At 43.8% G+C, this 22,057-nt stretch overlaps 1 protein-coding gene and 2 non-coding genes across 3 annotated transcripts; all 3 read right to left on the bottom strand.

Moving 5' to 3' along the window:
- Positions 1-480: 480 nt before the first annotated feature.
- eif4g1a (eukaryotic translation initiation factor 4 gamma, 1a) lies at positions 481-20,949 on the bottom strand. Its single transcript, XM_071541454.1, has 30 exons — positions 20,544-20,949; positions 18,032-18,158; positions 17,848-17,931; positions 16,563-16,742; positions 16,248-16,347; positions 14,879-15,027; positions 14,544-14,636; positions 12,888-12,963; positions 11,868-12,776; positions 11,681-11,769; positions 11,278-11,485; positions 10,740-10,873; positions 9,720-9,839; positions 8,571-8,966; positions 8,152-8,298; positions 7,770-8,003; positions 7,444-7,548; positions 6,552-6,881; positions 5,758-5,875; positions 5,569-5,671; positions 4,729-5,006; positions 4,426-4,547; positions 4,094-4,266; positions 3,775-3,900; positions 3,560-3,641; positions 3,241-3,339; positions 2,949-3,092; positions 2,732-2,813; positions 2,204-2,344; positions 481-2,026 (listed from the first exon to the last, which is right to left on the bottom strand). Exons 2-30 carry the CDS (start codon positions 18,104-18,106, stop codon positions 1,845-1,847), a joined length of 5,079 nt encoding a protein of 1,692 aa, XP_071397555.1. The 5' UTR covers positions 18,107-18,158; positions 20,544-20,949; the 3' UTR covers positions 481-1,844.
- Positions 7,597-7,674, bottom strand: LOC139662751 (small nucleolar RNA SNORD66). Its single transcript, XR_011696687.1, has one exon. It is a non-coding gene; the product is annotated as a small nucleolar RNA SNORD66 (small nucleolar RNA).
- LOC139662750 (small nucleolar RNA SNORD66) lies at positions 8,423-8,499 on the bottom strand. Its single transcript, XR_011696686.1, has one exon. It is a non-coding gene; the product is annotated as a small nucleolar RNA SNORD66 (small nucleolar RNA).
- Positions 20,950-22,057: the final 1,108 nt, after the last annotated feature.

Here is a 22,057-nt window from a genome sequence, read left to right as displayed (position 1 = left end):
GGGCGTCATCAGCGCGAGGCGGTGTCATATCCCATCTCCCCCTCCCCATGTAGCCTATAATAAGATAAACTGCGCAGGAATTTTATTCATGTTCTAGTCCTAGAAAGCGTTGCAGATGGTCATTTGCATGTAATCTGGATCTTTCCCCATTCATTCGCAGTCCTTTGCAGCACAGATTCACTGCAGATTACAGGGCCACATGCGGGGGGGGGGCGCCAGGAGCGGACCAAGGTGAAACCATATGCAGTAGATCACTCTCTATCAAGAAGAATACTAAGAAACCTATTAGAAAAAACGTATTTTTTTCCCAATTTTCAAATACAAATCGGCAAATGTGTGGTGGAAAACATGAGACTTCAGATTCCTGCAAATCCCTACTTTCACAATACATTTGTAAAAAGAAAAACCTGCATGGGATTTGTTATGTAGCTTAAGGTACAGCCTACAAGAGGCCAATATGAACATTATGCAAACAAAACACATGCATACACGCAACCACACACACACACACTAAGGCAGCCATAATGGTTGGGACACTTAGGCAAAACTCTGCTCAGCAACTTGATAAGTCTTTTATTTGCAATGCTCCGTTTCCTCATCTTTCCAGTTTCCGATGCAAAAAGAAGCAATAATTTCTTAAATAATAAAGAAAGCAAAAAATATTTACAAAATTCCAATAAAACTAATAATCAATGGATTATCTAAAGCACCTCTCTGCATCTGGACAACTGCCACCTCTGCTGGAAAAGGATACATGGCATTACATCAGCAATTTCTGTTTATTATTTCTGAAAAATAAAACTGACAAAAAAACTTTTTTTTTTTTTCATTATATATTTACAGAACGCTCCTGAAATGTGTTTCCACTTAGAGTAGAAAAGGCTTTCGGATCATTTCTGCTTTTTTTTTTTTTAACTTTATATATTTCATCAAGTCAATTTCTGTAGGTTTCAAGTTTTAATGGTGATTGGGTCATTAAGTGTCCTCTACAGGGGTCTCCCTGACGGAGTGGAGGGAGAGCGCCCCAACAGCTCATGTTAAGTACAGAAGAGGTAAAGATGAAGAGTCAGTCAGGTTGGTTGACTACTGGGGATGGGAGACAGGATGGCTTAGAGGAAGCATTAAGACCACCCCCTAGTAGTCAAGGTCAAGGGTCACAATCAGTCCTCCACGTTTCTGTCCTCAGGTCCCATCGTAGTAAACACGAAGTGGAAAAAGAAAAGACAACCTTTGCTTAAAAACTCCATCCATCGAAATATTAGTTATCAACATACATTTGCCTATCAATGTTTCTCCCACTGTATCATTAATAGAAACACACTTCAATCATGCTGCACACTCCAGTAAGGGACAAAAGACATAAGAGCTCTGTTTGGATATCGTACACATTATGGCATGATACCCATTCTCAGCAACACGCTACGTGACACGCACTGATGTTTACTCTCACGTGTCAAATAGGATGTCAGGCAAAATAATTATCTAGAACCATAAAAAGAGCAGCGTGTTGGTTTGTATTATTTTTTGAAAAAGTGTTTCCGCAGTGACGTGGGGTATTTCACGCATAGTTAACAAGCAATCCTGCTGAATCATTTTTCAGGTTTATGTCATAAGGAGGACACTTGCTGTGACAAGCAGGTGGGGGAAGAGAATGAGGAAGCAAGAGAGGGAGGGGAGAGAAAGAGAAATGATTGTTTTTTCATGAGTCCTTCCCTCAAAAAAAGATTTATCCTCATTGAGGATTGATTGAGTCCGCCTCTTAGGCATTGTAGTCCATGACTCTCCACAGCCACCTGCAAAGCCCATGCCTTGCCAAAAGGGGGCGACAGCATTCAGTTGAGTCCTTAGTCCTTATCAGACTCCTCCTCGGCCTCACGGAGCCAGGTGAAGAAGGCGGTGACTGATTTCAAGGCCACGCCCTTGCCCATTTGCTCAGCAGGGTCCTTGCTGGACTCCCATTTGTAAAAGGCCTCCTCTTTAATAACATCCTCATCATACAGGGTGTCGAAGAACATCCGCAGCAGGTCTGCAGAAACAGAACAGCAGAGGTTGATGTTGATCTAGTATCGTTACGTATACAACTGCTGTTTTAGTTGCAGTAAATTATACTTCATTAGTGTACTTCACCCACAGACTATGTCTACTTATAGCAGATTACGGCCGCCACATTACAGACAGACACAGACAGCGACAGGACACTCACTTGCTGGCTGCTCCATATGCACCATCAGCGCCTGGAGGGCATAAAGGGCCTGCAGTTCTTTCTGCTCATCACACAGGTATCTCTGCAGCAGACTGGCCCTCTGGGTAATCTGCTCCACGTCCACCTTGTATGGGTTCTCACCTGAAAGGACGAGGAACCAAGACTTGTTCATATAAACCATGAATTGGGATAAAACTTTTTGTTTTTCACTTGTTGGTTACTTCCAGGGCTGCACAATTAATCACATATATTGTGATTTTTGTTTCTTCTATTAATCTTTGTAGAATACTGTCAAATCAGCAATATCGGAAAACGTCACTTTGAATGTCTGGTAAAGCTGAAAGTAGTCAAGATGTCGATGTAAAATGCAAAAGGTTCAGTAAAACAATTTGGTTCCTCAAATCAGAGACTAATATTCATAACTAATGACACCCATAATATATAAATTGAAAAACAACAGGGATTACAATTTTAACCAAAATCAGGCAGCCCTTGTTACTTCTACCTCCTTTAATTAGTCATACTTACATATGATGGCAGACTGGCACACAGATGTCATGAGCGCACGCACAAACTGGTTGGCAGCACTCTGCTGCTCATCCAAGTTGGCCTGAAAAATCAGAGTTGAACGATAAGAATCCAAACTACTCAATTGTGCAACCTTTATTACAAAAAAACACACAAAAAAACAGGCCTGCATGGAATACTTCAGTCTAAAGTAGTATCACCAGTTGCCCCCACACACCTCGACCCAGTCTCGGATACGCTGGTTGTTGGCCTTGTCCTGGAAGAGTCTATCCAGCTGTTTGCTTAGCTCCTCTCCACTTAGGACCTTCTTCTTATCGGTTCCCTCAGACTCTGACTCTTCCCCTAGTGTAAACTCCACCTTCTGAAATGGGTGAGAAACAGCACGAGATACATTCTAATTATAGATATATTCTTCAGTAACTTCCAAATTAATGTTTGCTTTTAAATTTGGAATGAGCTTTTTGTATAATTGTTCCACTGTCTGAAAGTTAACTCCTCCTCCTACAGACCTGTTCAGTCACGAACTTGTTCACATCCTCATCCTTGGGCAAGAAATCTCTCCAGTTCAGCCCAGCCTCTGTCCACATAGCCCCAATCTTCTTATGGGTCTAAGGGGGAAAAAAACAATCAATTCAGTTACTCTATAATATTAAACTGCACAAAGTATTAGATCATAGACATAGACACTGATAAAGAAAGGTTTACAAGACTAAAGAAAGGTCAAAAAATGTCTGGAAACATGATCAGAGCTATTTAAGTGGGCGCCTAATGTGGACATTACATGCCTTACAAAGAGAAAAGCGGATTTATCTACGGGGTGCGACTTACCATTTCTTTGCAGAGCAAGGTGAGGATCTGTACCAGCAGCACGCCAGCCTTCCCCAGAGGCACAAGAGGCTTTGAGATCTCCCTAGACACACAATTACACAGGTTCAGAGGCCATTTCACGTCCCTTGAAAGCCCTTACTACAGACCATTTCTTTGTGGATCAGTGTTCGGCAGCATACAATTATTTCTTGCCGACTTCTAGCGTTGGGCCTCACCTGAAGAGCTGTCCCATGGGGATGCCTCCCTCATGGAGCATGGGGGTGATGAGCTCAGCCAAATAGAGCCAGATGTGGGGTATATCTATGGCCATGTCCTCCGCCACTTCCAGGATCTCTTGTAGCCTACAGCACCAAAAACACACACACTTCAATCTCTCACTCTAGCCACACACTTTCTGCTTATCTTGATATTTCCAAATCAGTCAGTCACAGTTAAGTTAAGGATCCGCCAGATGTGAAAATTTTGTCTTGCATGTAGTCAAATGCCTGAGCAAACACACACTGCGCGACAATTTTTTTCCTCTCAAATGCTCACCCTTTGTAGTACTGCTGTGTGGGCAGCGTCCCTGCCTTGATGAGATGGTGCAGCAACAGGCCCATGTGCTCCCTAGCGATGGTGCTGCGCTCAAGCGTTGACTCCACACCATTCCGCACAAACACAAAGAGGAGCGAGGCGCTGTTCAGCTCCACCACGCACTGCAACGCCTCCTACAGCACCAGAGGAAGAAAGGCGAGAGGTGTTGGCCATCAGAGCCGTTTCATACTCCCAAGCATTTGCTTTGGCAGGCCTGTATGTGTGCGTGTGTGTGCATGCAAGTAAAATTCATATATTGTTTCATGCAAGTGTGCACGGTGCCATGTTTGTACCTTCAAGTCATTGATGTGGAGGTACTCTTCAACGATGGCATTGGACTTCTTCTCAATCTCCTCTTCGGACAAGGCAGGTTTAGAAGGAGCAGGGGGAGGAGTGGGGGTGCTCTCACGCTTCACTGTGGAAAAAAGGGTGACAATACATGCTAAGTCTTATCTCTTTCCCCCCTTGCATCTTGATCTCCTCAATATACATAGTTCTGTGTTACACCACTCACACCATCAGGCTGTCCTCCATTACATCTATCACACAACATTTTTTCCTTTCTACATCTCCACTTCAGCTCCCTAGGCTTGTACCTGCATGCTCTTTGCTTGGAGCTCTGTCCCGGCTTCCTCTGTCCCTGTCGTCAGTCATGCTGGCCACACGGCGCACAGGCTCAGTGGAGGCCCGGCTGTCTCCCCCCCTTCCACCGCGCTCCTCCGACTCTCTGCTGTAGCTGCGCTTGGTGATGGGGGGCCGGTTGCCCCTGTCGTCGCGACCTTCCCGTCCCTCGCGGCGGTCGAAGCGGTCAAACCTGTCCCGGTCGCGATCGTTCCTGTCTCTGTCCCCACCGCGCTCGCGGCTGGAGCTTGACCTGAGGTAGAAAGAGATAGGCAATGTTACAAATGAAGGAGGAGGATGTGGCTGCGGATAGGGGGAAATGGAGAGAGGGCACCAAGGGCAGAATGGGAAGGTAACATAAGCGGAAACTTAAATGATCCCCGTGGGGAAGTTGGGAAATTTCCTGCTGTAATACATTTTTCCCTGTGTGTGTGTAATTGTAGATACAGCGTCGTCATCATGGTGATTAAGAGCTTGTGTCAGCTTGAAAGATTTCTTGATATGTTGACAATTGACAGATTTACAGGTAGACAGTTTACAGACAAATTGACAGCACATATTCAGGGTGTGCAAATGTGTCATTGGCTGACCACATTTTGGATGTGTAAGTGTGCATTATCAGGTGTTCATATTGTCCTGTAACAATACTGGATAGTTAAAGATGGGCATTGTACGCCATTCACAGAAAGGAGTACAGGGTGAACAGTGAAGGAATGGACGACACAGAGGAAACTAGACACAAAGGAGCAAAGCAGAGAGAGAGAGAGAGCAAAGAGAGTTCAGTTGGTGAGAAGATCTTTGCAGCTGCTAAATACCTCTGAGGAACTCTGCGGTCAGAGTCTGTGGAAGATAACAAGGGACCAGATTGCTGCAGGGCTGAGAAGCGGTTGAGGGTGCTGGTAGCTGGACGACCAGTGTCTGGAGGAGGAAAAAGATGGATTAATCCCCCAACCGAGATAACCAATACCATGCCATCTTTTTGAAAGCATGTGTGTGTGTTTTACCCTGCTCTCCACTGGCTGGCTTAGCTCCTGTTCCTCCACTGCTGCCCTTGCCCCAGCTGCCCCACATGCCTTTGCCCCCTGGAGCCAGCAGTTGATTGTTGAAGTCCAGAGCACCAGGCTATTGGGAAACACAGGACCAACACACAGGGTTACAGACACATTCACCCAGGTCTCCGTTTCATCAGGTTATATTTTTTGTAATTTTTAATGAAAGTTAGAATGAAATATAAGAAATTTTGCAACTGAAATAAATCTGAAGATAAAAAAAAACAAAACTGTAGACATAGCATACTGGTTTAATTTATTACTGGAAAAACCGCACTAAGAAACCACAAACTGTTAAAGAACTCAAAAACTGAATTTAAGACATGAAATGCTATTAATTGTATTCAAGACCTTTGAAGGCCTTGAGTTTAGACAATAAAATTTAAGACATTTTAAAGATTTAATTCAGGGCCTGCAGACACCCTGTGCAGAAGGACTTACAGCTTTACAGTCCGTTTACAGTCTGTATTCTATAAAGTTGTCACCTCCAATAAACTATCCATCACTTCCCCTTAAACCAGTGGTCTTGAAACCTGGTTCCCAGAGTACTGCTAGTTTTCTATCCTGCAAGGTAGATAATTGCATTCAACCTCCATCCCAGGTGTGAATCAGTCCCCGATTAGATGGCTAGAATGAAAACCAGCAGGACTCTGGGTCCCAAAGACCAGGATTGAGAACCACTGCCACAACAAACCGATATTTTTAACTGAGACTGGTGATGGAGACACCTTTGGTGGACTTAGACATACCTTTGTGATCTTGCTAAGGCGGGAGGTGTCAATAGGTCTGTTCTTGGTGGAGATGGGCACCGTGTTCCACCCCTCGTCCTGAGGCTGGCTACCCCGGCCTCCTCCTGGGGTGTGTGGGCCTCGGCCCCCCATGTTCCCTCCTCCCATCCTGCCACCGCCTCCTCCTCCTCCTCCTCCTCCTCCTCCTCCTCCTCCTCCTCCTCCATCCTTCTTGGAGAGGAGCTGCTGCTGGACCTTGATCTGTTCCCTGTGCTCCTCCAGCTCTGCCTCCTTGTGGATCTGGTCAATTGTTTTAGGACCCTGGTCTCCTCTGCGAGGCACCCAGTTATTCTACAGAGCAGAGGTGGGGAAGGGTGAAAACATAATCTCAAACTATTCCAAATTTCAAGTGAGGTAGGGATACAAAGAGAGCAAAAGCTATAATTATAGAGACCCTGGTGAATTTTAATGAACAATACTCCCCACTGCACCACACCCCCATGAACAGAACTCACCAACACCACGGTGGACTTTGCTTAACACCTTTTCCAGCAACACTTTAAACTGCAACTCTCTCAAAACTCCAACACTTGAATTCTATACACCAGTCATTTAATACCTGCATCCTGGACTCCCATGCACCTCATAATTCCTGTCGATTAATGCCAGTATACCGCGATTCTGTTCATGCTGGAATACTTCAATTACTTGGCATCAGTCACTTATACTACTACTGTTACAATTAAGTGTGCAGTTTAATTTTGTATTGAACTGCCATGTATATCCTCACTTCTTGTTTTTACTCTTGTCTGGAATGCAATTGTGTGAGGTGGAATGACAAGTTGAATCAACTTCAGTAAAAAGGGAAAGAGGACAAAGGACAGGGTCAAAAATAAGTGAAATTAACTCCTACCCTTCTGAGGTCCAGGACGTCCTGCAGCATGAAGCGAATTCTGGATGAGGTCTTTCTCTCCTTGATGATCTTGTCCATCTGGTTAAAATACTGATCCATACGGGGCTGGAAGACACAACGTGTGTGTGTGAGTAAACATGTGAGTGGTTTTGTCACCTCAGTTCCTCAATCCCATCACTAATTATCAGTGGCCCAGACACATGGCAAAGAAAAAAAAAGTCATCACAAGAGACAGTATGTATTTTCTATAGACATCATTCACTTCCCTTTACAATTCACCCTACATGTGTCTACATATGTGTCTAAGAATGTCTATAATTTGCTACCTTGGCCTTCTCAAAGTCCAGGTCCTTGCCAATTGTAGAGAGCAGCCTGCAGAGGCACTCCAGAGACTCTTCATAGTGATTCTTCAGTAGTTTCACCACGCAGTCGTGCATGATGGCCTCTGTCAGCATCTTCAGCTTGAACAGCTCGCCTATGAACTTTATGTTACCCAGTGAACGGCGGCGGGCCTTGTCCCTAGACTCCTCCAGCTCCACCTTCAAGCGCTCGCGCTCCTCCTGACGGTAGATACAAGCAAACATGGGTGTTAGTGCTTTGTGCCAGGGTCAAAGTAGAAAATTTTATCAGTTCAGTCAAAATAAAGAACAAGAACAAATAAAGACTGTGGTGGTTGTGACAGTGACACAGAAAGAGCACATTTCTCACATCTTTGGCAGCCTCCAACTCTTTCTGCTTCTTCTCCAAGATCTCGTCATCGTCCTGGTCCTTCTCGAACTCCTTCTGGCAGCGGTTGAGCAGCAGCTTGCGGAAGTTCACAGTGACTCCTGGCTTGTCTGTGGTGGGGACTTTCAACTGAAGAGGAGGAAACAATGAGGGAGTCTTGTTAAGACAAGTTCTACTCATATCAATTTGGAAACTTCCTATTGGATAACAACTTGATCAGACATGTTAAACAGAAAGAACAGTGACAAACGTGCTCCTTCAGTTCCTCAATCCCATCATGAGTATTCAGTGGCCCAGACACGTGGCACAAAATGGAAGTCATCATTGGAGCAAACGGAGGGGAAAGAGTGCAAAGAGAGAAAGCACAAGACTTGGACACAAACACAGATGGGATCACTCACCCCCATAAGGCAGCGGCACATGTTGGCGTAGGCCACAGAGAAGTTGGGCTCGGAGATGGCCTTCTCAAAGATGAGATCGATGACTCCCTTGAGCCTCTCCTCCGTGTCTATCGTTAGCTCTGTCACCTGCTTCATCAGCTGCTGGAACATCTGTGGGGTCAGCTTGTTGAGGACGCTGCGCACACGCTTGAACAGCTCCCTAGTCTTGGCCTGCTCTGGGTCGTCTCCTTCGTCGGTCACCTCCTCCGGCCCGCGGCTGCGAGCAGACTTCTTCACCGTGGGCTTCCAGGCCTTCTCAGCCTTGTTAAGCTGCACATCATCATTGAGGGACATGCTGGTGATGATCTTCCTGGGTTCTTTCCTCTGGCCCTGCTGGGAGCGACGTGGCCCGGGAGGCTGGAGGGAACGCAAATGGAGAGACATTAGTGAGGTGAAGCAGAATAACAGGAGAGGAGAAAGAGGAGGACTAAAAGATGTGAGCAGGAGGACTAAAAGATGCAAAAAATGTTACTTTCGACCTGTAAGTTTTGTGAAAGTCCAATCAGCAGAGTCATATATCACAATTTTATGTTTCCACAATTAATAATTGTGTAATTCGTCAATATTGAAATGTTTGTTATATTTTCAGTTCCCCTCAAAGTAATGGTATGGTATATTAAATGCTTCCATTATGCATGACCAATCATAACGTTTGAATATGCAACATGCACCCATGTGATCAAAATGAAAGTTAAGATGGAAAAGCAGGCAGCTCCAGTGGGAAAGAATGAGAAACCTACCTCAACTATTTGGAAACATGGAAATTAATGGAAGGGCCCAACATTGGAGAGGAAAATCCTTCTCCATAGTCTGAACGTGAAAACTGTTTTATTTCTTAAAGGTGGATCATTGTCTAAAAGTGGATCATTGTCTGTCATTTGGAGATACTTTGCTTTTAAACCAGATCCTGAGCAAACTTTGCCTTAGCATTGTAGCTGTGCCCTGATGATTGTGACTATTAATCGTGATCACAATATTTAGCAAAATAATTGGGATTATCTTTATTGGCATAATCGTGCAGGCCTAGGGACAAGAGACAGGAATTATCCTTTAATGAGCAACACTCACTCCCAAGGGAGAACGGACATACACATAGACTCTCTCACTTACCGGGCCTCGTGGTCCTCCTGCTGACCTGCTGCCAAGGTTCCCCAAATATGAGGGAGTAAAATCAGGACCGGTGTTCATCATACGGGCTGGGTCAGCAGGGCGTAGTGGAGTCTTATTAGCCTACAGGCATAGTAAGACATACAAAACATTGTATTTAAGCTTCATAAGGTCCCACCATAATCGCAATATACAACATATCCATGTATGCTAATTAGGTAATTAATTAAGCAAATTATTGCATAAATTAGTAAATATTTATGGTTAACATGTCTTCACACAACACAAGCATGACATTAATATGAAGTCTGTATCTTAAAGCATTAAGGAGTTACAGTAGTAGTAGAAAATTATTTTTCCCACATCCAAATGTATGCAGCAAGGTGCTCCAAAATCAGATCATCTACTCTGTAAGGGGAACCTGTGGTGCATGTGTGAAGTTTCTATCATGTACAGTATTGTTCTGAAACTATCAATACATATTAAACTGCACCATGATTAGTGACTGCTACCTTGGTTGTAACCAAATTTAAGCAAAAGAATCTGGGAAGTTAATTTGTTGTTAACAATATTTCTCACTCTGTAACGAGAAGACATTGTGGGCCAGTTTGTTGATACCTCTAAAATCCCATATATGGACATTAATGACCACTGTCTGAATATTACAAAGCAATGTTATTTACAAACCAACTGGTGATTATAACTACAGGTTAGGGGAAATATGACTCAATGATGTCAAAATGAAAAAAGGTCCACAGTACACCTCCTGTAGCCTAGTAGGCTAAATAATTACCAAGCAGTTTTTTAATATAGGAGGAAACTTCTTTATGGTTAACAGTTTTCACTACAGCATAAGTTAAATGTAACAGTAAGAACTTTGATGGACTTCTGACTATCACAGCTCACAACGATAACAAATGCAGTGCAATGCCAACCCCAAACAAACCTTGTGTGATTGCACATGCAAATAGAAGCCCCTTTGTCCTCCACTCTGGAATGAGGCAGTGTGCAAACGTCACCTACCTTGTCCAGAACCACATCACTGATAGTAGGCAGGCCCTCAGGTTTGTGCATACTGGCGCTGATGAACTGGAAGCCCAGGAGGAACTCCCTGTCATACCGCTTCTTCTCCTCTGGGTCAATCGGCTTCCATTGTTCTAAGAGATGTGCAAGAGATGTGTACATGCACAGAATTTAATGCAATGTGTGATACTTCATTGATTTCAGTGCCTTGATCAGGACACTTCAGCAGGGTGGATGCTTGAACCTGGGTCCTCTGGTTGCAGGGCCGTCTCTCTACTCACTACAGCACCCCATTTCCCCTGATATTCCACCCTGCTAGTGTTGATCTGTGTGTTTAACCATGAAGCACATGATGTATCAATATGACACCTGTATAGTTCCAAGGACAGAGCATGGAACCAACACTGCTTGGTTTAGGGGTTCAAATCTAACTGGGGCCACTAAAGATTAAAGTGTTCATAAAAAGGTATTTGTTAACATTTAACTCCTAACAAAAATCTAAACTGCACTGTTCTGGCAAATCCTAATCATGACTCACCTTCTTTGTACTGGTATTTCTGCTCGGTTGGCTCAGGTGTGGGTTTAGACCCGTCGGGTTCCGCATTCTGCTTGTCCTCTTTCTCCTCCCAGGTCTCATCTGCAACCTCAGCGGGAGGGGCAACCTCAGCGGGAGGGGCAACCGGAGCAGCAGGGACAGGGTCGGCCTGAGTGGACGAGGGTTCAGAGGCAGCCTTGGCCTCCTGTTCCTAGAGGGAAGAAAACAGGACAAGATGAACCAATATTATAACCCGCTTTCCATTCACTGAGAATGTGGTGTTCTGAAACCCAATATGCTCAAAGCCATTATTGTTACAGCTGAGACTGTAAACAGACACTGAACACTGTGTGCGTGTTTTCTCTTCATCTTTCATCAACATGCTCTCACCCAGACTGATACACACCTCTTTGAAGGCATCCAGCATGTCTCCATTGGGCTCCTTTTTGTTAAGCTCCTTCATGTTCCTCCTCTTCTTTGGCACAGACACAGCAGCTTCAAGAGATGGATACAGTGTTGACATTAAAATCTTAAGTAAAACTAGCTAAACACAATCATAAAATGCAAGTAAAAACCTCTTAATTCCACCCTACCTTGCATAGTAGTTTCCTCTGTGAGGCAGCTGACAGAGGCAGGGGGGGTAACTTCACCTTTCTCCTTCCCCTCCTCCTCCTCCTCCTCCTCTTTCTGCTCCTCCTCCTCCTGGGCCGGCGTTACCACAGTAGCCACGGATGTGGGTTCCTGAGATCGAGAGGTGTCTGGCTTGGCGAGGGGTGTAGTGTCTGGAAATGCCATATCCTCAGACAGTTCATCAGTGTCCTGAGGAAGGCCATTGGAGAGCAGAGGCTCTGCCTTATGAGCTGGTGTGGGTTCGGGCTCAGGGGCAGAGCTGGGGGCAGCACTCTGGGTCTGTGGAGCAGCAGGTTCCTGTGCAGAAACTGGAGGCTCAACAGCAGACTCAGAGGAGACTTCTGCCACTGCCTTTGTAGGTGGACTAGCAGCTTCTTCAATTGCCATGGTAACAGGGGCCACTGCTGCCATGACCTCAACTGCAGGCTCTAGCTCCAACTTGGCACTGGCCACCTGTTCCTCCTTTTGCAATTTCTTCACCTCATCCGTTTTCTTCTCTTCCTTCTCTGGTGCCTTCTCAGCTGCTGCTGGAGCAATCTGTGGTTCCTCCTGTTTGGCAGGGACTTCTTTTGCTGCTGATGTCACAGCCGGGCCAACAGGAGCATCCACTGTGTCTCCTACTTTAGCTACTGTGTCTGTAAGAGGAGGGGTACAGACTGGTGCTGGAGGGATGGAGGAGGGAGACTGCTGGTCCTCTGCCAATGGGGTTGGCACCTCAGCAGCCGGTGCAGAGGCCACGGATTGCGTGGCTGACTCAGTGGGCGGGGCTGTCTGACTGTCCATTTCCTGTTTGGCCTCGACCACAGGCTCTGGATTTGCTGTGGCAGGAGGAGGTGGGGTTTCAGCTACAGGAGCAGGTTCCATGTTTTCATCTGGCCGGTAAAACATATTTAAGTATCAAACAATGAGCAGAACAACAAAAAAAATACAGTAACCTTGCACTTACATTTTTATGCAAATCAAAACTGAGAAAACGTACTCACCTGTTCTCGTCACTGTGGTGACGGGTTGTGTAACTTCACCGTTGGTCTGGGCAGAACCTCCATCTGATATGGAGGCCTGTAAACACAAGAATATAGAAGTATTTAGAGTGATCGGATCACCGTTTAGGGTGGCAGTAAACAACGACGGCAAACTAGCCCAAAATGGAACCATGGCTAAACACGACGGCACATACAAATTTGTGTATATTCACAATCAACCAGGAGAAAAATGAACATGTTTTCCCACAAAGCAACACAACCAATTGTGATATTTTAGACCAAATGTAGACAATCGCACACTGGGGGCTGGTGTGTAAAGAATTCCACTAGTTTGGCCAGATTGCCTGTGCACACTGCAGAGGCTGAGGCAATGTGGTCAGGGTTTTTGTTAGCCGGTATGCCTGTTTTTGGCTGGTAAAACATGCAGTTGACAATTAAACATATTGTTGGCAAAAATGTCCAGTGGAAAATATGACAAATAAATAAACCAATCAATAGCCTAATTAAATTATCATAAAATGATCACAAAATTACTACAAATAGCTCCCAAGTGCCAAAGTGCCAAACAATTGCATAGTGGGTCCAAAACTGCAATATTTACGCCATTAACTCACCAATAAAGATAAAACATAAAAAATAATAAATAAAATATCAATTACAAAACTTATGCGACTATTTAACTCTGTACCACTGGGTTTCTAAAATAGTCACCAAAAAGTTACTTTTGTTTCAGGGTCCATTTTGTAATTTCTGACTAAAAAGTACTTGAATACACAGCATATTTCTGACCATGAATCTCGAAGTACGAGCTCACGCATGAAGGCAGCAAGATTCTTGAAGGCCCGCAAGAAAAAGTTTCCTTTCTGGTGACTTTCTTTCTGTCGATTTGTTGGATCATTGCATTCGTTTGTATTGTTTATTGCCATTTAAATTTATTCTATCTTATTTAAAACATGTGTCCAGTAAAAGCTCCACTTGTCCGGAATCCTGAAATCTTACCAGTCATGTTGGCTGGCAAAAAAACATGTCTAATGGAAACTCTGAATGTGGCACTTCTTTTTCTCCCCAAATGTGTCCTTTTGTTCATACAAACCAGCCGAGTCTCGTTTCTGCAGCTAGTATACTGCCAGCTTTACTTTAAAATAGAAAATAATGCCAGTACTCATCTCTTGCAATTAAATGCTTGTTTTATCTGCCATTTTCTAAACCTTAGACAGTAAACTGTACAAAATCCATAAAGTTTTGTTTCAGTCTTAGAAATGACTGCATTCTTAGATATGCCAACAACCAATGTGGATGAAATAATAGTTAAATGGGTAAACTGCAACCTTTCTTTATGTAACTGGAGTTTGGCCAATTAAAACCCTTCTTGTTCTTTCCTATCCTTATCATCACAGACTGATGTTCCACACATACCATATGTCAGTATAGATTAGACTCAGATAATCCAAGAATTTGATTTAAAAAGACTATACCGCGTCATTAAACTAGAGTAAACTTAACACAAACATGCTCTTACTAGTACTACTGGTTAATAATATCAATAAACCAATCTTACAACAACTGATGCGGGCTCTTGAGCAAACATGAATGCCTCAGATTAGCATTTGAATTCATCAATAGAGCCTTGCCTTCCCAAAAAGAGTGATGTTTTACCTGTGGGGGAGTCGGTGTGGAGGTGGACCTTCCACCTGACATTATCTCCTCTGTGATATCACGCCCACCCTGGTTGGGGTCTCGTATTCTGATCTATCAGGAGAAAGGACAAGTACTGGTTAAGTTTCCACTAAACACCTATCCTATAGTAAAATACTATGTCACCATCCTCTCACCGCTGATCTACAGCTGCAACCCGTCATAATGAATGCCATTGTTATTTTGAGGTAAAAGGGAAAGTTCCACATTGAGCATACAATACAGTTTCTCTCCATTCAATTCTTTTGACCCCAGACAAGAGGTGACATCCGCTGCCCTTTGTTGTGACACACTACCGGTTTGCGTTCCCTCTTGGGTGGGCCTTGCGGCTGTGCCGGCGGTTGCTGAGGAGGCGGAGCTTGCTGCTGTTGCTGGGCGGGGTTGATCATGACTGGCGCTGGCTGGACAGACGGCGAGTACTGGGGTTGAGCTGTATAGTACGCTCCTGCAGTAAGGTGAGGAAAAGGAAAAGGCATCGATATAAAAAAAAAAACATGAGCACACTATAACGCAAGGCACAACTTCACACTAAAATAACTGAAAAATGGTGAATTCTTTTCTGTGGTTATGACCAAAGATTCTTTACGTGACGAGTTTTTTGGAGTAATTGCAAGGCAATTTGTGGGATTGTTGTGAGTGGAATTGTTGTGCAGGTAGGGATAATCAAGATAAAACTAAACATTTGCTTGTTGATAAGACTGGTAAATGTGTAATTGGTCAAATCTGTGTTCCTTGTCAATTTTTTCAAAAGAGTTGTTTTGTACAGTATAGTGCAGTGATGAAAGCCCTTGCAATATTTTTAGGTGCTATTGATTTGGCATCTTGCAATCACAAAATTGGGAATTCCTGTAGGGATTGAAATGGGGACACAAAAACACACTAAAACTAGAGTCCACACCGAGAGCCTATGTAAGGTCTACGTAGCAAGATATGTACAGGCAAATACAAACTCGTACATACATAAATGACCGATGTACATTTGAAAATTCTAAAATTGCACAAGCATACAAGCAACACCATCGGAGACAGGAGATGCCACACAGATTCTTGCCACTGAAGCCTGCTGACCAACACACAAGCACACACACTACTCACCGGGGTAGCGCTGGGAGGTGAGAGGAGCACCGTGGAGAGAGAGACGCCCGTTCTCTCGCCCGCCCCCTCTCCCCCCACCACCCCGCCTCTCCCTCGCAGCAAGAGAGGGCTCTGAACCAACGCCGCAAAGGAGAGGAAGGGAATGAGGGACGGGTAAGGGAGGAAAGAGAAGGAGGGAGGGCAGGAAGAGACAGATGCAGAATGAGTTAATGAGAGGAACCAGAGGAAGCAGGGTGTTAAAGGCTGTGTCAGGTGAGACTGCAGATAGAAAGGACACAGACCGAAGCAGAACCAAGCCAGACCTCATACAACTGGCCGGTCACCACACAGAGTGGTGTTCTGACCCAGAGACACGTTACACACACCAACCTGCCAGGCAAAACCAAGACACATCCAGCACTAACATATGGGCAAAGAGGGACTCAAGTGGGTATGGATTAAAACTAGATGCTAAATCCAAGTTCAATTAGGGTCTCTGATATTCGTGATAGATTTCATCCGTTTTGGCTGATTGTTGTCCATGTTTATGGTTGTACTTGGCAGGTGTCGGTCTAGAGCAAAATCCCTCACCATAAGTAGGGTATTCAGCAGGGCTAGTTCCAGGATAGAAGCCGGCCGTGCTGCTGGTCACAGGATACTGCTGAGTAGGTGGAATATACGGGGCCCGATACTGCAGAAAGACCATAAAGAGACGGGAATAACCATATTAGAGGGCCAGGGATGGATAATTAAGTTGTTAGAGCTTCAGGTCAACCACTGCTATCTCCACAGTTTTAGTAATATGAGCATCACATATAAAACATTATGTAGGTGGCTTGCCAGGTCAGGTATATAATCTATGTGTGCTGGTTCATCAAGTTGGTGATGTGATAAATATGAACAAACCTGTCCAGGGGGGATGAAGTAGCCCTGAGGGGAGCCAGCGAAGGAGAGCTGCTGCTGGGGAATCATCATCATCTGGGAGCCGGGCGGGTAGACATGAGTGGGTCCCACAGGTCGTGGGCCACTACTGGTCTGGACCCTCGGAGCACTGTTGGGCATTGTCGGCCGGTTCTGATAGTAACCCTGGAGGACAGACGAGGGAGCACAGAGGGGAAGAAGAATGAACGATATATCAGTTTTAGTATAAACAAACCAGTTGCTCTGCGTGTGGGCATTTGACATCATAAGCAAGTACTGTAAGTTTGACTAAAACCTATGTTGGGATGTGGTGGTGTCTTCGTGTGTGTGTGTGTTCGGTCACTCCCCGAGCTGAAAGCACTGCACTCACAGCCACTGCCAATGCGTGCAGCAAGTTCAGTTCTTGGGTTACACCGAGTCTAAATTGTATTGAATTTCATTTCTCCCTACCCCACTGAGGTTAGCCAAAGATAGGAGGAGGGGGAGGAGGAAGAGAAAAGCTGTTACCTGTAATGCTCTGTATCCACCCTTCAGCCGCACAACATATGAGCAGAGAGCAAGAGAGGGAGTGAGATAAAAGGTGAAAATGAGGAGAGAGAATGTGGAAGGTTGAGATGATGAGGTGTAAGATGGGAGAGTATGAAAAGCAGCAGTGTATCACTCAGCCATGAACAGTAAGTTCAAACAACAATAGCTGCACATGCAACTCAGTATCAGAGATAAGTTCAATAAGACATGGGTCGCTACAGCTAAAAAAAATAAATTATAATCATAAAAAATAAGGACCACTTGTCTACTGGATATTGCATTATACAGAGAAATCTGGATTTCTAAGATGTGATATGGTACTCAATGTTAGGGGACCTCTGGAACATTTTATTTATCTGATCTCAGGACTGCAATTTTCTCATCTAATCCTCCCACACTTGGGATTGAATGCATGCAGTACACTGAGGGAATTTAAGGAAAAGTGAAGGGTGTTAGTACCTGTTGGTGTAAAGCACGGGGCCCTGCAGCAAACTGGGAGGACAGCAAAAGAGAGGAAAGAAGTCAAGATTGACCGCCAGAGAGAAAGGGGGTGCAAATAGGCTATTACACACACACACAGGTTTAATCAAAGCATTAGAGAAGAGGCAGCCGTGTCAGAAATCTATGTGAAAGAACAGGAAATGTGGAGGGGGGTCTTGCACCAAGCAAAACATATCACATACTTAGACACTGACTGCTAAAAATGAGCAGAAAGAAAAAAAAAACATGCAATGAACAATACCTGTCTTGGTTGCGGTGCAGAGTTCATTTGTGGAGGTGGGGTGGCAAACACAAGAGAAGGGGGCTGTCCAGGGGCATAGGCAGCCTTGAGGTGGAAGAATGGAGGAAAAATAGATGTTAGCCAACTTCCTGTCAATTTTAACCTGCCAAAACAAGCTGGATACAACCATGTCACCGGTTCTCACCTGTGTCAATCCAGGGGAAGGGGCAGGATGTGGGACAGAGGTGGGTCCCGTTATAGGCTGCGGTGGTTTGTTCATTTCACGTGCTTTTGTGGTTCTGCATTAGGGTGGCGCTGCCTTGCCCGCCTACCTAAGGAAAAGAGAAGGAAGAGATAGAAAAAACTAAGCATCAGCCTTACTGCAATTCAAAGCCTGGGGGTTATGGGGGGTTATTCAGCTCTTGACCACCATGAAAATCAGAGTAGCCTATATGCCTCCGCTATGTTTTCGTCTATCAATAAAAATGCGATTTGGCGAAATGACGTTCTAAAAAACAGGACCGGACGTCAACTGAAAATTGCAGGTGTTAAATGTAAGTTTTCAGGTTATTTTCATGGCCTCATTCAAATGAATAAGAAGTAAAAATCCGAAAGCTTAAAACTCGTCCCAGCTGCATCCGATCTTGGTGAGTAGATTATATACAAAAAAAAATGTTAAAACTAAGTGGAATATTGCTTTAAGTTGTTTGGATAAAACCTCTACAATCAGTTAAATTGTGAGCAGAAAAACAGAAGAACCTTGACTCCAATATCTTTAGTAACAGACAGTGGGCTCTCCATTAAAAAACATTACAATGTGACAGTCATACAGGTCAGATACAAGACAACATTGTGCTGAAGACTAAAATTTTAGCGGGGACATCTAACCAAGCAGTGAGGGTGTGGTCTATGGTCCCTCCTATGATAACAGGGATGAACCCCCTCCCACAGCCTTGTTCCCCTGCATACTGCACTGACAGGCATGCCATCTTAGCAACAATGTGTCACTATCCTTAGTGGATTCCTTGCTCAACCTCAACTTGTATACACTCATGTGTTCTCAACCCTTACTCAAAACAATCAATTGTTTGAGTAGACAAGGGCTGGGATGGTTAGTAAAACACTTCAAAAAGGGCACTTTGGCTACATTCCTTAGCAACAATCAGCACAGACCCACTATTAACTCAGCTATCTATTGAACAGATGGTGTCAATAAAAACATCCCCCCATAAACACCACCCTGCAAAACACCAACAATTACAGTTTCTAATAGGGGCCCAATACGAATTGGGATTAGTTCAAATGGTTTGGTGTTTAACTTCCAGCTCATGAGTGACTACCACCAAGTCACTTGGATTGGCCTGGTTTTGAGTGAATTTAGGAAAATGGATACCTCGGGTCAAAGTTCATTTACTGTGTTACCAACGGCTTCCATACCCCTGCTAATGCTAGCTAGACCTGAAAAGAATCCATTCAAGTTACGTTAGGTCAACATACATTTCGCATGTTGGTAATATTTTCTCATCACGCTAAATGATTTCCGAGTTTATGCAAGTGTAAAATACCGCATGCCAGAGTTAATAAAATAGTGAAGACTATCAATAGCAGACGTGTCACACACCATCCACCTGCTGAAATACTAGCTATCGTTAGCTGCTAGCTAGTGCCATGCTGCTTTTAGACAGAGCATCCATGTACAAATCTACCATATGGTCCTACCGGCAGTAGCGGCTAACAGTTGGCGTCAATTATGTCAGGAGAACAATCTTGGAAATGTCAGTTTATATGTGATGTGAAAAGACAAACTGTGCGTCCCGCTGTGTCCTATAGGATGAAAGGCATTTTTACTGGCCCGCTAGCTAGATTCCTCGCAGGTTAAGTTAACCTAGCTAGCCAACAGTCGGCTACGTGTCCCAGTATCATTGACATTATGCTTAGTTACGCTACGTGGCTGAACTTGAGGATACTACATTTAACGTCAACTTATACAAAGATGATTCTATTAGTTTATATTGCTGCTCGTTGTCTTTAAAAAACATGGAAACTGCAAATAAGTCGATCCGAGCAATAACGTTGTACCACTTGACATTGATTTGTAGGTTAGTTGAGCTAGTTAGCGTTTAGCCCAACCCGGTCCTACAAGGAGTATTTAATTACAGGCCCAGAAAGCTCCACAAGCAAATGAAACCAGTAGCTTGACATTTGTAATGAGCTAACAAGGCAAGTGGAGTCAGGTTTGAAAGATCAACAGTTAACATTGGCTCTCTATAGTTAGCCGTTTACATCGCTGCAAAGCCGCAACACTTTTCCGTTAAATCGCTAGCGTTAGATGTCTAAAACAGGACCCGTAGACTATCGTTACACGGATAACCAAATGAAGATTAGCCGTGACAACGATTAACGTTGGCTGTCATTTCAGCCAGCGTTGGCCAAATAGCTCCAACAATAAATGATTCAAACAACTTCGAGTATCCACTTAACTGTCTTATGTTATTTAAATCAGTCAGCTATACGTTTTTGATTTTACATAAAGTAACTAGTCGTAGTCTTCATGGCAAAATTTGCTAGCTAACGTTAGCTAACCTTGTGTGTGGATTGACAGCCGGCAGGCCTCTTCAACCAGCTAACGCTAGCTAGTGTGCCTTTGACAAAAATGAAGCAAAGCCAGAGTGAGCTTACAAGCTAGCGTTATCAACACCTATTGGTGTTATTCTTACCAGGAATCAATAATGCCTGCGTGGTTAGATGGGAAGACGGGGAATCAGCCTCTGAAGCCCTATCTTCTGTTAATGTAAGTAGTGGTGTAGTTTTCTTGTCCTTTACTCCAAAAGGAAAGTGATGCCCTTCTTAGCTATTGACTTAGCGAGCTAGCTAGCTAGCTGGCAGATGGGGTGAGTGCTACTACTGTCACTTGCTATTTAAATCCCCGGAGCGTGCAAAAGTGACAGTACACAAAATCAAATAATATAGCACTTCTGGAGTACTATTGGCAACTCCGATGGCCCCGAAAAAAGCCTCTGGACCGGAGGTCCATGATCAAGGCGTCGATGGTGACGGATTGCCGGTGAGGTATGTACACAACGGGCGTTTCAGTAGGCTTACAGCGAGGCCATAGTGCGATGTTTCTTGTCTAGGGAGCCGGTGCGCCTAGCAAGTCGCGTGGTTACTTCCGGGAAAATTAAAATTTGATGCCGTTTCCCTGGTCATGTGATACAGGAGATTAATGACTATATTACTATTATTTCATATCGTGGCCTAACAGCCATGTGATAGTCATGCACGGACATTATCCTAAACAATACAATATGCCCATCTCATAAAAATCACAAAATGTATCTCTTCACTCTTGTTTTTTTGTGAACACTGCCATTTTTCTGTAGGCTATTACTCAAATGTTGATCCTGGATGTGTTCAATATTAATTGCCAGGTCAAATAATATTTTGGCAAAATATTTCCTTTCTTATCTCAAGTTGAATTCTGCCCATGCCTACTTTTTGTGTCATAGTCTAATGGCAAAAATCTTCATATTTGAAGTCCTTCATCATGCCTTGTTATGTATGATTCACTGAAATGTCTGACATACTGTGCAGAGATGTTACATTCTGCATTCACCTGATATGAAATTACAGTCTGCTTCATGCATTATGGTTAATGGATTGGGGAATTACAGTGGAAATAGGCCTATAATAAACGTGACATGTTGGAGAGGTAAATAAGTTTGCCCATTGTCAAAGATCTGACATTCTCCAAAAGATATCTTTAAAAGACTCATGTGCTGTGAAAACTATTTTAGTACAAGGTTTTGAGCAGATTTTACATGAATATCCCACACATTTTTCTCAGAGGCTTTACAGAGCACACTTAACATAATATCTTGGGTGAGATGACATCCTTGGTGCTTAACTTGTTCTGAGAAATCTTATAGTGTGCATCTATCCCATGCTAAAATAACTGATTACCGCTTGCAATCCCAGTTGTTTATCAATGCACAGCAATATGTCAGTATGCATAGTAAATATTTAGTAAATGCATGCGCTTCTTTTAACCTCTTTATAATTGTGTTCTAATTTTTCTTTTTCTAAGCTTTTATGCATTTAGTGTCCCTTGTTTTATGCTTTGTAAAGCACTTTGTAAACTTTGCTTTAAGATAAGTGCAATATCGATAAAGTTTATTATTATTATTATTGTTATTATTATGAAAATAAACCTGAAAGTTAGACAGATTCTAAA

This window comes from Centroberyx affinis, unplaced genomic scaffold (genome assembly GCF_046629955.1).
Source record: "Centroberyx affinis isolate AG114_WGS23_722 - 3 ecotype Tasmania unplaced genomic scaffold, CSIRO-AGI_Caff_v1 ptg003881l_1, whole genome shotgun sequence".
In the NCBI taxonomy this organism is placed as follows: domain Eukaryota; kingdom Metazoa; phylum Chordata; class Actinopteri; order Beryciformes; family Berycidae; genus Centroberyx; species Centroberyx affinis.
This window is presented reverse-complemented; position numbering and strand designations above follow the sequence as displayed.

Coding starts and splice junctions, on each gene's coding strand:
- eif4g1a (XM_071541454.1), bottom strand. CDS start 18,106: ATGAACAAACCACCGCAGCCTATAACGGGACCCACCTCTGTCCCACAT. Junction 9,840..10,739: donor GTGATGTGGTTCTGGACAAG/GTAGGTGACGTT, acceptor CTATGCCTGTAG/GCTAATAAGACTCCACTACG. Junction 5,876..6,551: donor GCCTTAGCAAGATCACAAAG/GTATGTCTAAGT, acceptor GTTTCCCAATAG/CCTGGTGCTCTGGACTTCAA.